Genomic DNA, 17,099 nt, shown 5'->3' on the forward strand with positions numbered 1-17,099 from the left:
GAGCACAGAGCCGGGAGTCAGCCCTGAGCAGAGCCGGGAGTCAGCCCCGGGCACAGGGCCGGGAGTCAGCCCCGAGCACAGAGCCGGGAGTCAGCCCCGAGCAGAGCCGGGAGTCAGCCCCGGGCACAGGGCCGGGAGTCAGCCCCGAGCAGAGCCGGGAGTCAGCCCCGGGCACAGGGCCGGGAGTCAGCCCCGAGCACAGGGCCGGGAGTCAGCCCCGAGCAGAGCCGGGAGTCAGCCCCGAGCACAGAGCCGGGAGTCAGCCCCGAGCACAGGGCCGGGAGTCAGCCCCGAGCACAGGGCCGGGAGTCAGCCCTGACACAGAGCCGGGAGTCAGCCCCGAGCACAGGGCCGGGAGTCAGCCCCGAGCAGAGCCAGGAGTCAGCCCCGGGCACAGGGCCGGGAGTCAGCCCCGAGCACAGAGCCGGGAGTCAGCCCCGAGCAGAGCCGGGAGTCAGCCCCGAGCACAGAGCCGGGAGTCAGCCCCGAGCAGAGCCGGGAGTCAGCCCCGGGCACAGGGCCGGGAGTCAGCCCCGAGCACAGGGCCGGGAGTCAGCCCTGACACAGAGCCGGGAGTCAGCCCCGAGCACAGGGCCGGGAGTCAGCCCCGAGACAGGTCGGTTTGATCGGGCCCCATTTTCCGTTTTCACATTTCAGTCACTTTCCCCCAGATTAAGGCCCCGACTCGATCATGTAAGACTCAAGTGGACAAAACGTTTCCAAAAACAAATAATTTTCCCAAATCATGAAACCGGCAGCGGCACCTTGGAAGCGTCTCACCCCGACAATCCCTGCGGTTCTCTGGCCGGAGCTTCCTGCCAAATCGCCGGGACGCGGCGGGTCTCGGTGCCGCCGGGGAAGCCCCTCCCCGACCCGCCACCCACAATCCCCGGGGGCCGCGTTGTCGCAGATGCCCTGGGACCTTCTCCCCCTGCTTCCCCGCAGATCCCCGCCATCCCAGAGGGTCCCGAGCACCGCCGGGCACAGAGTCAGGAGGGGCCCCGAGCACAGAGCCGGGAGTCAGCCCCGAGCACAGAGCCGGGAGTCAGCCCTGACACAGAGCCGGGAGTCAGCCCCGAGCACAGGGCCGGGAGTCAGCCCCGAGCAGAGCCGGGAGTCAGCCCCAGGCACAGAGCCGGGAGTCAGCCCCGAGCACAGAGCCGGGAGTCAGCCCCGGGCACAGAGCCGGGAGTCAGCCCCGGGCACAGAGCCGGGAGTCAGCCCCGGGCACAGAGCCGGGAGTCAGCCCCGGGCACAGAGCCGGGAGTCAGTCCCGGGCACAGAGCCGGGAGTCAGCCCCGAGCACAGAGCCGGGAGTCAGCCCTGAGCACCGCGAGGTGTGTGTCTCCCCAAACAAGCAAAAAGGCCAAACCCCCCCCCCAACGCCCAACCCCCCCCCTCCCCCCGCCACCGCCATTTTTTCGCCCTCGAGATGTTCCTCCCTGAAATGCCCCCTGGGCTCCGCCGGGAGTCAGCCCCGAGCACAGAGTCGGGAGTCAGCCCCGAGCACAGAGCCGGGAGTCAGCCCCGGGCACAGAGCCGGGAGTCAGCCCCGAGCACAGAGCCGGGAGTCAGCCCCGAGCACCGCGAGGTGTGTGTCTCCCCAAACAAGCAAAAAGGCCAAACCCACCCCCCCCCTCCGTTTTTCCGCCCTCGAGATGTTCCTCCCTGAAATGCCCCCTGGGCTCCGCCCTGGAACACTGACACAGTGATCACAGCCGCCCGCGTCCTCAACGCCATGACTTGGTCACTCAGGAAACCGAAGCCCCTTCTACAGCGTGTGTGTGCGCGTGTGTGTGTGTGTGTGTGTGTGTTTTCGGGAGGGCACACGTGGCAGTGCCCGGGCCGACTCCTGACTCTGTGCTCAGGAATGACTCCAGGTTCTGTGCTCAAAGATCAACCAGGTTCTGTGCTCAGGGCTGACTCCCGACTCTGTGCCCGGGGCTGACTCCCGGCTCTGTGCTCAAAGATCAACCAAGTTCTCTGCTCAGATCTCTCTCACGATTCTGTGCTCAAAGATCAACCAGGTTCTGTGCCCAGGGCTGACTCCCGACTCTGTGCTCAGGGCTGACTCCCAACTCTGTGCCCAGGGCTGACTCCCGGCTCTGTGCCCGGGCCTGACTCCCGGCCCTGTGCCCGGGGCTGACTCCCGGCTCTGTGCTCTGGGCTGACTCCCGGCTCTGTGCTCAACGATCAACCAGGTTCTGTGCTCAGGTCTCACTCACGATTCGGTGCTCAAAGATCAAACAGGTTTTTTTGCTCAGGTATGACTCACGATTCGGTGCTCAAAGATCAAAAAGGTTCTGTGCTCAGGACTGACTCCAGGTTCTGTGCTCAAAGATCAACCAGGTTCTGTGCTCGGGGCTGACTCCCAACCCTGTGCCCAGGGCTGACTCCCAACTCTGTGCCCGGGGCTGACTCCCAGCTCTGTGCTCGGGGCCCCTCCCGACTCTGTGCCCAGGGCTGACTCCCGGCTCTGTGCCCAGGGCTGACTCCCGGCTCTGTGCCCGGGCCTGACTCCCGGCTCTGTGCTCTGGGCTGACTCCCGGCTCTGTGCTCAAAGATCAACCAGGTTCTGTGCTCAGGTCTCACTCACGGTTCGGTGCTCAAAGATCAAACAGGTTTTGTGCTCAGGTCTGACTCACGATTCGGTGCTCAAAGATCAAAAAGGTTCTGTGCTCAGGACTGACTCCAGGTTCTGTGCTCAAAGATCAACCAGGTTCTGTGCTCGGGGCTGACTCCCGACTCTGTGCTCAGGGCTGACTCCCAAAACTGTGCCCAGGGCCCTTCCCAACTCTGTGCCCAGGGCTGACTCCCAACTCTGTGCCCGGGGCTGACTCCTGGCTCTGTGCTCGGGGCCCCTCCCGACTCTGTGCCCGGGGCTGACTCCCGGCTCTGTGCTCGGGGCCCCTCCCGACTCTGTGCCCAGGGCTGACTCCCGGCTCTGTGCCTGGGCCTGACTCCCGGCCCTGTGCCCAGGGCTGACTCCCGGCTCTGTGCTCAAAGATCAACCAGGTTCTGTGCTCAGGTCTCACTCACGATTCGGTGCTCAAAGATCAAACAGGTTTTGTGCTCAGGTCTGACTCACGATTCGGTGCTCAAAGATCAAAACGGTTCTGTGCTCAGGACTGACTCCAGGTTCTGTGCTCAAAGAACAACCAGGTTATGTGCTCAGGGCTGACTCCCGACTCTGTGCTCAGGGCTGACTCCCAGCTCTGTGCCCAGGGCTGACTCCCAGCTCTGTGCTCGGGACCCTCCCGGCTCTGTGCCCGGGGCTGACTCCCGGCTCTGTGCCCGGGGCTGACTCCCAGCTCTGTGCCCAGGGCTGACTCCCAGCTCTGTGCTCGGGGCCCCTCCCGACTCTGTGCCCAGGGCTGACTCCCGGCCCTGTGCCCGGGCCTGACTCCCGGCTCTGTGCTCTGGGCTGACTCCCGGCTCTGTGCTCAAAGATCAACCAGGTTCTGTGCTCAGATCTCACTCACGATTCGGTGCTCAAAGATCAAACAGGTTTTTTTGCTCAGGTATGACTCACGATTCGGTGCTCAAAGATCAAAAAGGTTCTGTGCTCAGGACTGACTCCAGGTTCTGTGCTCAAAGATCAACCAGGTTCTGTGCTCGGGGCTGACTCCCGACTCTGTGCCCAGGGCTGACTCCCAACTCTGTGCTCGGGACCCTCCCGGCTCTGTGCCCGGGGCCAACTCCCAACTCTGTGCCCGGGGCTGACTCCCGGCTCTGTGCTCGGGGCCCCTCCCGACTCTGTGCCCAGGGCTGACTCCCGGCTCTGTGCCCGGGCCTGACTCCTGGCCCTGTGCCCGGGGCTGACTCCCGGCTCTGTGCTCTGGGCTGACTCCCGACTCTGTGCTCAAAGATCAACCAGGTTCTGTGCTCAGGTCTCACTCACGATTCGGTGCTCAAAGATCAAACAGGTTTTTTTGCTCAGGTCTGACTCACGATTCGGTGCTCAAAGATCAAAAAGGTTCTGTGCTCAGGACTGACTCCAGGTTCTGTGCTCAAAGATCAACCAGGTTCTGTGCTCAGGGCTGACTCCCGACTCTGTGCCCAGGGCTGACTCCCAGCTCTGTGCTCGGGACCCTCCCGGCTCTGTGCCTGGGCCTGACTCCCGGCTCTGTGCTCGGGGCCCCTCCCGGCTCTGTGCCCGGGGCTGACTCCTGTCCCTGTGCCCAGGGCTGACTCCCGGCTCTGTGCTCTGGGCTGACTCCCGACTCTGTGCTCAAAGATCAACCAGGTTCTGTGCTCAGGTCTCACTCACGATTCGGTGCTCAAAGATCAAACAGGTTTTTTTGCTCAGGTCTGACTCACGATTCGGTGCTCAAAGATCAAAATGGTTCTGTGCTCAGGACTGACTCCAGGTTCTGTGCTCAAAGATCAACCAGGTTATGTGCTCAGGGCTGACTCCCAACTCTGTGCCCAGGGCTGACTCCCAACTCTGTGCTCGGGACCCTCCCGGCTCTGTGCCCGGGGCCAACTCCCAACTCTGTGCCCGGGGCTGACTCCCGGCTCTGTGCTCGGGGCCCCTCCCGACTCTGTGCCCAGGGCTGACTCCCGGCTCTGTGCCCGGGCCTGACTCCTGGCCCTGTGCCCGGGGCTGACTCCCGGCTCTGTGCTCTGGGCTGACTCCCGACTCTGTGCTCAAAGATCAACCAGGTTCTGTGCTCAGGTCTCGCTCACGATTCGGTGCTCAAAGATCAAACAGGTTTTTTTGCTCAGGTCTGACTCACGATTCGGTGCTCAAAGATCAAAAAGGTTCTGTGCTCAGGACTGACTCCAGGTTCTGTGCTCAAAGATCAACCAGGTTATGTGCTCAGGGCTGACTCCCGACTCTGTGCCCAGGGCTGACTCCCAACTCTGTGCTCGGGACCCTCCCGGCTCTGTGCCCGGGGCCAACTCCCAACTCTGTGCCCGGGGCTGACTCCCGGCTCTGTGCTCGGGGCCCCTCCCGACTCTGTGCCCAGGGCTGACTCCCGGCTCTGTGCCCGGGCCTGACTCCTGGCCCTGTGCCCGGGGCTGACTCCCGGCTCTGTGCTCTGGGCTGACTCCCGACTCTGTGCTCAAAGATCAACCAGGTTCTGTGCTCAGGTCTCACTCACGATTCGGTGCTCAAAGATCAAACAGGTTTTTTTGCTCAGGTCTGACTCACGATTCGGTGCTCAAAGATCAAAACGGTTCTGTGCTCAGGACTGACTCCAGGTTCTGTGCTCAAAGATCAACCAGGTTCTGTGCTCGGGGCTGACTCCCGACTCTGTGCTCAGGGCTGACTCCCAACACTGTGCCCAGGGCCCCTCCCAACTCTGTGCCCGGGGCTGACTCCCGGCTCTGTGCTCGGGGCCCCTCCCGACTCTGTGCCCAGGGCTGACTCCCGGCTCTGTGCCCAGGGATGACTCCCGGCTCTGTGCCCGGGCCTGACTCCCGGCTCTGTGCTCTGGGCTGACTCCCGGCTCTGTGCTCAAAGATCAACCAGGTTCTGTGCTCAGGTCTCACTCACGATTCGGTGCTCAAAGATCAAACAGGTTTTGTGCTCAGGTCTGACTCACGATTCGGTGCTCAAAGATCAAAAAGGTTCTGTGCTCAGGACTGACTCCAGGTTCTGTGCTCAAAGATCAACCAGGTTCTGCGCTCGGGGCTGACTCCCGACTCTGTGCTCGGGGCTGACTCCCGGCTCTGTGCCCAGGGCCCCTCCTGACTCTGTGCCCGGGGCTGACTCCCGGCTCTGTGCCCGGGGCCCCTCCTGACTCTGTGCCCGGGGCTGACTCCCGGCTCTGTGCCCGGGGCCCCTCCTGACTCTGTGCCCGGGGCTGACTCCCGGCCCTGTGCCCGGGGCTGACTCCCGGCCCTGTGCCCGGGGCTGACTCCCGGCTCTGCTCGGGGCTGACTCCCGGCTCTGTGCCCGGGGCCCCTCCTGACTCTGTGCCCGGGGCTGACTCCCGGCTCTGTGCCCGGGGCCCCTCCTGACTCTGTGCCCGGGGCTGACTCCCGGCTCTGTGCCCGGGGCCCCTCCTGACTCTGTGCCCGGGGCTGACTCCCGGCTCTGTGCCCGGGGCCCCTCCTGACTCTGTGCCCGGGGCTGACTCCCGGCCCTGTGCCCGGGGCTGACTCCCGGCCCTGTGCCCGGGGCTGACTCCCGGCTCTGCTCGGGGCTGACTCCCGGCTCTGTGCCCGGGGCCCCTCCTGACTCTGTGCCCGGGGCTGACTCCCGGCTCTGTGCCCGGGGCCCCTCCTGACTCTGTGCCCGGGGCTGACTCCCGGCTCTGTGCCCGGGGCCCCTCCTGACTCTGTGCTCGGGGCTGACTCCCGACTCTGTGCCCGGGGCCCCTCCTGACTCTGTGCCCGGGGCTAACTCCCGGCTCTGCCCAGGGCTGACTCCCGGCTCTGTGCTCGGGGCTGACTCCAGACTCCATGTGGGATGCTGGGGACGCAACCGGGGTTAGCGGCGTGTGCGGCCGGCGCCCTCCCCGCTCAACCACCGCGCCACGCCCCCAACCACCAACAACACTCAGTGGCCGTCAGGGAACCGACCCAGGGACGCTGCTACGGACAAAGGGGGTGGGGGGAGGGAGGGCGGGAGGGGGGATCCCGAAACCGCCTGAAGGCGCGATCGCACACGCAGCCGGCTGGTCCCTTGGCGCAAGGGCTCTGCCACTGAAGCCCAGGCTCGTGTTCCGGTGCTCAGGACAGACCCTCCCGGCCGCCTCGGGCCCCCTGCCATCGGCCCAGGCGACGCCCCGCTCCCGGGGAGCCCGGCCACAGCTGGACCAGGGACCCAGGTGCCCGGAACTGCTCGGGGGCCGAGCACGCTCGGGCGAGGAAGCAGTTTGAGAAAAGAGAAAAAAAAAAAGGAGGCGGCTGGTGTTCCCCCCTTCCTGCCGCCTCCCCGGCCGCGGCTGGTAACGACGACGCTGTGGACACAGACGGTCGTCGGCTAAGGGGAGCCGGAGCCTAGCGACCCGCCTAGGGGGATCCGCTCGTCTGGCGGAAATACTCGCCCGCATTCAGCGCGTCCCAGGGAAGTTCTGAGAATCCAACACGGCAGAAACCGACACCCCCCAACCCCCACACTCCCCCCAGGACAATCCTCTCCCGAGAGCACAGACAGCGGAGGCCAGGTCGAGCGAGAGCACAGCGGGGAGGGCGTTTGTCTGGCACGCGGCCGACCCGGGTTCGATTCCCAGCATCCCATAGGGTCCCCCCAGCACCGCCAGGAGTGGTTCCTGAGTGCAGGGCCGGGAGGGACCCCTGATCATCACTGGGTGGGACCCAAAAAAGCAAAAAGAAACTGAAACAAACAACCCTATTTGGGGTTCCAGGGGTCAGAGTGATAGCACAGCGGGGAGGGCATTTGCCTTGCATGTGGCTGACCCGGGTTCGATCCCCGGCATCCCCTAGGGTCCCCTGAGCACCGCCAGGAGTGATTCCTGAGTGCAGAGCCAGGAGTCAGCCCTGAGCATCGCCGGGTGGGACCCAAAAAGCAAAAAGAAAGAAAGAAAGAAAGAAAGAAAGAAAGAAAGAGAGAAAGAGAGAGAGAGAGAGAGAGAGAGAGAGAGAAAGAATACTAAACAGGCCAGAGCGTAGCCTAGCGGGGAGGGCATGTGGCCTTGCAAGCGGCCGACTCGGGTTCGATCCCCAGCCTCCCATAGTGATTCAGAGCGGAGCCAAGAGGATCCGGGCGTCGCCGGGTGTGCCCCCACCCCCCAGTAAGCATGCCTTACTCTGGCGGCAGAGGCGAAGGAGTCGGGGCCGTGTGCAGCGTTCCGGATGGCGTCCGTCCCGTACAAGGCCCGGATGCAGCCCGGGGCCTCAGTCCGGGCCGCCTCGGGGTACGCGGGGCCCAGAAGCCGCTTCCACTCACAGATGGCATCATCCCTGAGGAGCTCCATGGCGACCACGGGCCCGCTGGAGATGAACTGAACCAGCTCGCTGGGGACAGGGGACAGACGGGGAGGCGTCAGGGCGCGGCCAGCCCAGGGCACCTGGGGCAGAACCCAGCAGGAGCACCTTGGGGACGAGTTTGCTCATGGGCCCTGGGGGCTGCTGGCAGAAGGGAGGGGATTTCACGTGGGCAGGACAAGAACTGCACAAGCTGGGGACACGACAGGAACTGCACAAGCTGGGAACATGATAGGGACTGCACAAGCTGGGGAGCTCACTGTGGCCAGAGCCCCTGCAAACCCTACTGCTGACTGCTAACCGGGTCCTGCGGGGAAGAACCCCGCTTGCTGGGATCAGGAGCGACCCCAGCGCCCGCCCAGTGTACCCCCCACTGCTGCTCCCAGTTTCCAGCTTTCACACCCAAGGTCAGACCACCCGTAAGATGCAGTGCCGAGAGTCAGCCTCAGAGCAGACGTGCAGCTGGAACTCACTGGGGAGGGACCCCACAGTGCGGAGTGGGTGGTCTGACGGAACAGGCCTCCAGACACCCCCAGGGCACACTGACTCTTCTTTGTTTTTTTGGGGGGGGTCACACCTGGTGATGCCCAGGGCTGACTCCTGGCAGTGCTTGGGGGACACTATGGAAAGCCGGGGGTTCAAACCCGGGTTGGCTGCGTGCAAGGCCAGTGCCCTCCCTGTTGGGCTGTGCTCCGGCTTGATTTGTAATTTTTTTGGGTCACTTTTGGGTCCTACCCGGCGATGCTCTGGGCTGACTCCTGGCTCTGCACTCAGGAATCACTCCTGGTGGTGCTGGGGGGACCCTATGGGATGCTGGGACTCGAACCCGGTCGGCTGTGTGCCAGGCCAGAGCTCTCCCCGCCGTGTTGTCGTTCCCGCCCTCTGCCAGGCGCTAATTGCTCCCTACCAGGCACGTGATGGAGGCAGCAAGACAAGCCCCTGCCTTTGGGATGCCTCTGGTCCCCCGTGTCCAGTGTCCAGCAGCGTCCAGAGACGGCAGGAGGGGCCCGGCGGGCGGGCGGGTGAGACGCGGCCCTTCGGGGGCGCTGGCTTGGGACTGGACGAGGCTTTGCTGGGGCCTCACCAGGCGCCAGCCCGTGGCCCCCCCACCCCCCTCCTGCCCCAGGCTCCAACGATCTGCCCTCACATGGCTGGGGAATGAATATTTCATCGCGCTCGCTTTAAACCACTCGAGCAATAATTGTCTCGCTTGGCAAAAAAAGGGAAGGAGCAAGGCCGGGGAGAACAGACCAGCAAAGGGCCCGTCACGACCCTCCTCGGCGAGACCCGCCCGGACCCGTTTCTCTCACGGGCGGTCACAGGAGGCCGGGGCGCGCGCCGAGGCCGCCGTCAGGGCGAGCAAAGTGGGTCTCGGGCCACGCCAGGAGTCCGAGTGACAAGCACTCACGGCGGAGGGCGGGTGGACACAGAAGGGACCAGGGTGACAGTAAGAGTGGGAGGGACCACGCGGGACGAGAACTGAGTGTTCAAAGGAGGCAAAGGGACAGACATGATAAACCTGCAGTATCGATATTGCAAACCACAATGCCCAAAAGGAGTGGGGTGGGGGGAGAGACAGAGAGACAGAGACAGAGAGAGAGAGAGAGACAGAGAGGGAGAGACAGAGACAGAGAGGGAGGGAGAGAGACAGAGAGGGAGAGACAGAGAGGGAGAGAGACAGAGAGGGAGAGAGACAGAGAGGGAGAGAGACAGAGAGGGAGAGAGAGAGAGACAGGGAGAGACAGAGAGGGAGAGACAGAGAGAGACAGAGAGGGAGAGAGAGAGAGAGAGAGAGAGAGAGACAGAGAGGGAGGAGGAGAGAGAGACAGAGAGGGAGAGAGAGAGGGGGAGAGAGAGAGGGGGAGAGAGAGACAGAGAGAGAGACAGAGAGGGAGAGACAGAGAGGGAGAGAGACAGAGAGGGAGAGAGAGAGAGACAGGGAGAGACAGAGAGGGAGAGACAGAGAGAGAGAGAGGGAGAGAGGGAGACAGAGAGACAGAGAGGGAGACTCAGAAAGGGAGAAAAAAGAGAGAAGAGAGACAGAGAGGGAGGAGAGAGATAGAGACAGAGAGAGAAGAAAAGCCTCGGCCATAGAGGCAGGCTGGGGTGGGGGTGATGGGAGGGAACCTGGGGACCCTGGTGCTGGGAAATGTGCCCTGGTGGACGGACGGGGGTTGGAGCACTGTAGGACTGAAACCTGATCATGAACAGCTTTGGGAGGGTCCATTTCACGGTGATTCAATAAAAAAAAAAATAAAAATAAATAAAAATAAAAGCACACACACAAATTAATCCGCATCAAATGTCATGGCCTTCGCTTTTATCTCCTGAAATAAAGGCAGCTGCAAGCCTGCAACTGGAACCGGCCAGGCCACAAGGGGGGTCTAAACGGATAAGGATTCTTATGAAGGCTGGAGCGATAGCACAGCCTGGAGGGCATTGGCTGTGCAAGCAGCCGACCCGGGTTCGATCCCCGGCATCCCACAGGGTCCCCCGAGCACCGCCAGGAGCGAGTCCTGAGTGCAGGGGCAGGAGGAACTCCTGGGCATCGCTGGGTGTGACCCAAAAAGCAAAAGCCAAAAAAAAAAGAAGAAAAGAATTTTTATTGAATAAAAGAGAAAAAGGCCCTATGGTGGCCGGCGTGGTGGCCCCTTCCTGCGGGCGGGACAAGCTCTGACTCCAGCTCTCAAAAACACCCCCCACCCCCCTCCCCCGGTCTCCCTCAGCCCCGAACTCAGCACCTACTTGTACAGGGGCTTCGACTGGTGGTCGGCATGAAAATCTGTTGCTTCCTTCCTGTCAGAAGGAGAACGGCAGAGGTCAAAATCACGGGAGGAATGGATGACCGTGGCTGAGATGTGAAGCCGTGGACCGCTCTGCATCTCCAGTGAGTGTCACCTGTGTTCTCCCCCGAAGTCCCCATTTCAAGGTGTTTTTTTTTACCCCCTTCTGGCCAGAATATGTCAAGATGCAAAATTAAAAACACAGAGAGAGTATTTGCTTTGGTCTCCATGGACCCGCCACCATCTTGGAAACATTCTAGAAACCATTAGCACTGACCGCAGCCTTCCGCCCCTCTGACCGAGATGCAGTGAACATACACCTAAGCGTAGGGTGGAAATTGTGATTTTTGTGTCTGTCGCAAAACATCCCAGTAAGTCGTGTTCCCGCCCAGCACCACGGTCGTCATGGTGATAGAAACCCAGGATGAGAAAGGGCCACCCCCCCACTGACGCCCACAACTGTCTCCCTCACCCCTCGTCTCCGGAACCATTTCACTCCTGGGCCCTAGCCCAGCCCCGAGCTGCCCCTCCATGCTCTGTGGTGGGGGGCTGGGGGTACTGGGGCGGCACTGGCTCCAGTCCCAGGCTACATTCTCTCAATACATCCGACCAGCAGCCAACCCCCTCCCCTTTCCAGAGCTGGGACTATTTTATTTATTATGTATTATTATTGTTATTATCATCATTATTATTTTGGCTTTCTGGGTCACACCTGGCGATGCTCAGGGGTTTCTTCTGGCTCTGCACTCAGGAATTCCTCCTGGCAGTGCTCGGGGGACCCTATGGGATGCCGGGAATCGAACCCGGGTCAGCCGCGTGCGAGGCAAACGCCCTCCCTGCTGTGCTGTCGCTCCAGCCCAGTTCAATCTCTTAGATTATTAAACATTAAGGTTTTTTGCTTGTTTGTGGATCTCATTCAGCGATGCTCAGGGCTGACTCCTGGCTCTGCACTCAGGAATCACTCTTGGCCGGACCCCATGGGACGTCGGGGATCGAACCCGGGTTGGCCACGGGCAATGGTGCTTTCTGAGCTGGAGTTTCTGCTTCTGTTCTGTTCTCTGTGCTCGGGCTGGGGGCTGAGCCCAGGGGCCGGCCCCATACGCGGGCCCCCTCACCAAGCACAGCCCGCTCCTGCTCCGTCACCAGGCTCGAGGCCCTTGCCAGTGACATCAGTGGGGGGGGGGCCCTAAGTGACCGATGATGTCAGTGGGGGGGCTAAGTGACCTCGTCAGTTGGAACTACACGATCAATGACGTCAGCGGAGGAGGCGGGCCTAAGTTACCATTACTAGTGGCGCCAGAGGGAGGAGCTACGTGACCAAGGGAGGAGTGGGAGGGAAGGGCCAAGGGGCCAACCATGTCACGTGACAGCATGGTGCCACACCATCAATGACGTCACTGGGGGCCTAAGTGACCCATGACGTCAGTGGGACACTAAGTGACCAATCATGCCAGCTGGGAGGAACCAACTACCAACGCTGCCAGGTGTGGTGGGCCCGAGGTGACCAGCGATGCCAGAGGGAAGGGCTAAGTGACCAGTGACATCAGTGGGAGGGGCCAGGCAGATGCACCCGCATCTCTCTGGTGTCCCCCTGCCTCGCTCAGAGAAGCGTCATTCATTCCCTCTGCTCCATGCGGGCGCCAAAGGGGTGACCACTGCAGTCGCTGCGCCCGGAACCCCAGAGGGCAGAGCTGGGCCAGTTCCCCCTGCCCGCCCCCTGTCACCTGGGGCCTGGGAGGGGGCTCTGACAGGTGCGTTTAGGTAGGGGAGGGGACGTCCAGGCCCGTCGTTACCTGGACAGCGTCATCATTTTGAGTTTCGTGATGGTGAACCCGGCATTGTGGATGGCTTCGATGATCTCCCCAGCCTTGGCGACGGCGTCGGGCTTGATCAGGGCCAGGGTCCTGTTGAGAGAGGGAAAACGGAAAACTGAGGGGGGTGGGGGGAGAACGCTGGTCACGAGGTTCCTGCATGGGCCATTGGCCGCAACGCGGGTGACAGTGATAAGGCCGCCAGGCCCTGCCAAACCCCACCCGAGAGTTCACTGCTTTCTTCCCAAGAAAATCAAACTGGGCACCCCGCCAGGGCGAGGAAATACAGATTTGGGGGCCAGACGTTAGGGACATCTTTTTTTTTTTTGCTTTTTGGGTCACATCTGGTGATGCTCTGAGGTTCCTCCCGGCTCTGCACTCAGGAATCACTCCTGGCGGTGCTCGGGGGACCCTAGGGGATGCCGGGGATTGAACCCGGGTTGGGCACGTGCCAGGCAAACGCCCTCCCCGCTGTGCTATCGCTCCAGCCCCAGGGACATCTTTGAGGTGCAGTGATGTCACATCTCCTTGTCCAGGCGTCAGCCGTGCCTCACTATAAACCAGCAAGTTTCCCCCCCGAGGACAGGAGTCCCCCCTGAAACGGGGTATGAAACCGAGTCCACACCACGGCCCACCCGGGTCTGAACCCGCCATCCCAGAGGGTCCCCCGAGCACCGCCAGGAGTCAGCCCTGAGTGACCGTCGCCACGGGTGACCCCCCCAAGCCAAACAGCAAAACAAAAGTGTGAGTCCATCAGGAACGGAAAGTCAGCAGGAGAGAGAGAAGGGGACAGCGGGGTGACTCAGGCAGGCAGGGCGAGGGTGGAAGGCGCTCCCGAGGGAGCCGGGGCAGCACCCAAACAGCACAGCCCTGAGTGGGGGGCAGGAGGGGGAAGGAGGAGGAGGAGGAGGAGGAGGAAGAAGAGAAAGAGGAGGAGGAGGAGGAGGAGGAGGAGGAGGAAAAGAAGAAGAAGAAGAAGAAGAAGAAGAAGAAGAAGAAGAAGAAGAGGAGGAGGAGGAGGAGGAGGAAGAAGAGAAAGAGGAGGAGGAGGAGGAGGAGGAAGAAGAGAAAGAGGAGGAGGAAGAGAAAGAGGAGGAGGAGGAGGAGGAGGAAGAGGAGGAGGAAGAAGAGAAAGAGAGGAGGAAGAAGAGAAAGAGGAGGAGGACGAGGAGGAGGAAGAAGAGAAAGAGGAGGAGGAGGAGGAGGAAGAGCAGGAGGAGGAGGAGGAGGAGGAGAATTAGAAGAAGAGGAGGAGGAGGAAGAGGAGGAGGAGGAGGAGGAGGAGGAAGAAGAAGAAGAAGAAGAAGAAGAAGAAGAAGAAGAAGAGGAGGAGGAGGAGGAGGAGGAGGAAGAAGAAGAAGAAGAAGAAGAAGAAGAAGAAGAGGAGGAGGAGGAGGAGGAGGAGGAAGAGGAGGAAGAAGAAAAGGAGGAGGAGGAAGAAGAAGAAGAAAGAAAGGGGGAGGCGGGCGGGAGGGAGGGAGGGCGAGAGCGAGCGTGCCCGCGGCCGGCCAAGGTCCTCACTTCTCCTTCCTGCTGCCCAGCTGCCGGGCCGTGTACTGGTCCCCGTAGTCAAGCAGCGTGAGCTGGCGGGAGAAGACGTTCACTTTGTTGCCGAGGAACAAGTCCTCCAGGCGGAGGCCGTCGTACTTGGTGCGCTTGAGGAAGGTGCGGTGGTTCTTGACGTCGTGCTGGAACCGAATTCACGGCGGAAAGAGCGTCACCCGCCAGCGCTAGAGTCCCAGCCCGACCCCTTCCGACGCTGGCCTCTGTTTCCCCACCCACGCCAGGAAGCTGTGAAACGGCTCACTACTGACTCAGTCCTTTGAGGTGAAGATCAAAAGCCCAAACCAGCCTGAACAGAAAGATTTCTTGCCCATCCTGACAAACGGTCGCATACCCGAATCCCAGAAACCCTCAATCTCTGCTTCTGCAGTGAGCACTGGAGCGATAGCACAGCGGGGAGGGCATTTGCCTTGCACGCGGCCGACCCGGGTTCGATCCCCGGCATCCCATAAGGTTCCCTGAGCACCGCCAGGAGTGAGTCCTGAGTGCAGAGCCAGGAGCAACCCCTGAGCACCGCCAGGTGGGACCCACAAAGCAAAACGAACAAATAAATCTCTTCTTCCTTCTACAGGAAGGACGTGTGCCGATGGAAAGGGGTCCCCAGAGAAGGAGCCCAGGGGCAGGGGTGCTCCCTCGATGTTTGGTAAAGAGAAGAGCTTTCAGTAATGGTGACGGATGTCAGGCCGTGATCATCTTTGTGACAAACTACGGACGAGAGCACCATCCAAACGTGAATCTTATTTTGCAGGTCAAGCCTTTCGATTTTCTTGTTCGTTCGTGTTTTTGTTTGGGGGGAGGGTTTGGGGGCCACACCTGGTGATGCTCAGGGCTGACTCCCGGCTCTGCACTCAGGAATCACTCCTGGTGGTGCTCGGGGGACCCTATGGGATGCTGGGGATCGAACCTGGGGTGCCACGTGCCAGGCAAACGCCCGCCCCGCTGTGTTGTCGCTCCAGCTCAGCACTTTGATTTTATTACCAGAAAAAAAAAAATTCCTGGGTCGGAGCGATAGCACAGCGAGTAAGGTGTTTGCTCTGCGATCTGGGTTCGATCCCCGGCATCCCATATGGTCCCCCGAGCACCGCCAGGAATGATTGCTGAGTGCAGAACCAGGAGTAACCCCTGAGCATCGCTGGGTGTGACCGAAAAAGAGGGAAAAAAAGAATTCCTAATATTGACTTTCAAAATAAAGGCACTGAGCCTTCTATTGAATTAAAAATCATCCCAGGAATCCTCTTGAAAAACAACTTTGGGAGTTCAGACTTTGGGAGTTTTATGCTGTTTTGTTTTTTTTTTTTAACAGTCACACCCAGTGGTACTCCAGGACTATTCCTCGCTCTGTGCTCAGGGGACCCTTTGGGGTCCCGGGGGCTGAAGCAGGCTTAGAGGCCAGCACTTTGCCTGTGTCATCTTTCCTGCCCTGTCACGGTCACGGTCCTCCCGTTGTTCATCGATTTGCTTGAGCGGGCCCAGTAACACTGTGAGACTTGTGACTGTGTTTGGCATCTCGAAGATGTCACGGGGAGCTTGCCAGGCTTTGCCGTGCGGGCGGGATGCTCTCAGTAGCTTGCCGGGGTCTCCAAGAGGGGCGGAGGAATCGAACTCAGGTCAACCAGGTCGGCCGAATGCAAGCAAACGCCCTACCCACTGTGCTATCGCTCCAGCCTGTCCTGCCCTGTAACTCTTATTTTTTTTTTCTTTTTGGGTCCCACCCAGCAATGCTCAGGGCCGACTCCTGGCTCTGCACTCAGGAATCACTCCTGGCGGTGCTCGGGGGACCCTAGGGGATGCTGGGAATCGAACCCACGTCGGCCGCATGCAAGGCAAATGCCCTCCCCGCTGTGCTATCACTCCATCACTCCAGCCCCCCCCCCGTACCTCTTTTTTAAAGCCCCTCAGCAGCCGGCCAGTCTCCTGTGCGCCTCCCAGCCACCCCCCATCCCCTCACTCCCATTGCCCACTTTCCAGCAACCAAAGGCTCCAGTACCATTTCAAGGGATCCATCCCCGGGGTAATATAAAAGCTCGTAACGTCGGAAGAGCGAGGCGTTTGGATCGTACCACTCCGTAATGAAGACGAATCGCTCGCCGTGGCTCTGCAAGAAAGGGAAGAGAACGTTCTCGCTCGCGGTCCACATGGGCGCATCCTGGCGTGCAGTTCCCGCGGGTTATCTGCAGCCGACCCATCTGCCGATACCAGTTTGCTACCCTGGATAATTCTGCCCTCTTAACGGCTGACCTATCCTTAGGAATATTTCCTAATTTCTAACAAAACATAAAAATATCCTTAGTTTGGGGGAGAATTTCATTTTTCAGGTGGCGCAGTTCAATTTTCTTGTTTGTTTGAGTTTCTTTTTGTTTTTTTTGGGGGGGCGGGGTTGAGGGCCACACCTGGTGAAGCTCAGGGCTTACTCCTAACTCTGCACTCAGAAATCACTCCCGATGAGGCCACTACTCGCTGGACCATCTCTCCAGCCCAGGGCCAGTGTTATTTATCCTTTAAACAAGCAGGGGATTCGATAGCGCAGTTAGGTGGGCTCAAACTTTCCTGTGTATGAAGATTTCCACTTTATAGATTCAACGCTTGTTCTTCATGTGGGTTTTTTGTTGTTGTTGTTTTTGCTGCTTTTTGGGTCATACCTGGCGACGCACAGGGCTTACTCCTGGCTCATGCACTCAGGAATTACTCCTGGGACCCTATGGGATGCTGGGAATCGAACCCGGGTTGGCCGCGTGCAAGGCAAACGCCCTCCCTGCTGTGCAATTGCTCCAGGCCCCTTGTTTTTTCTCTCTATGCAGTTTCTATTTCCTTTTTAAAATCTTCAGTTTTGGGGTCACACTCAGTTAGTTTAGGGCTTACTCCTGGCTGTGTTCAGGGGTCCCTCCTGGCAGGCTCAGGGCAACAGGGATTAATCTCAGGTCGGCCACGTGCAGGATCCGCCCCTCCCCCCCCCCCACCGCTCCAGGCCCAGATCTGTCTTCTTGTCCCTGTGGGTCCCCTGCATCTCCGAGCTCTCTGCCCATTTCCCCCGAGTTGCCAA

The 17,099-nt window shown here is 60.7% G+C and overlaps 1 protein-coding gene across 1 annotated transcript in view; it reads right to left on the reverse strand.

Annotated features, from left to right (window-relative positions):
* NME7 (NME/NM23 family member 7) overlaps window positions 1–17,099 on the reverse strand; it is a 42,446-nt gene that overhangs the window by 21,862 nt on the left and 3,485 nt on the right. The window contains exons 2-6 of the mRNA XM_056108573.1: window positions 16,047–16,154; window positions 14,018–14,184; window positions 12,479–12,589; window positions 10,648–10,698; window positions 7,725–7,932 (exon numbers count right to left, since the gene is read on the reverse strand). Of these exons, the coding sequence (XP_055964548.1) occupies window positions 7,725–7,932; window positions 10,648–10,698; window positions 12,479–12,589; window positions 14,018–14,184; window positions 16,047–16,154 (645 nt within the window). The remainder of the gene's footprint in view (window positions 1–7,724; window positions 7,933–10,647; window positions 10,699–12,478; window positions 12,590–14,017; window positions 14,185–16,046; window positions 16,155–17,099) is intronic.

Source organism: Sorex fumeus, unplaced genomic scaffold (assembly GCF_029834395.1).
Source record: "Sorex fumeus unplaced genomic scaffold, SorFum_2.1 ptg000226l, whole genome shotgun sequence".
Classification (NCBI taxonomy): Eukaryota; Metazoa; Chordata; class Mammalia; order Eulipotyphla; family Soricidae; genus Sorex; species Sorex fumeus.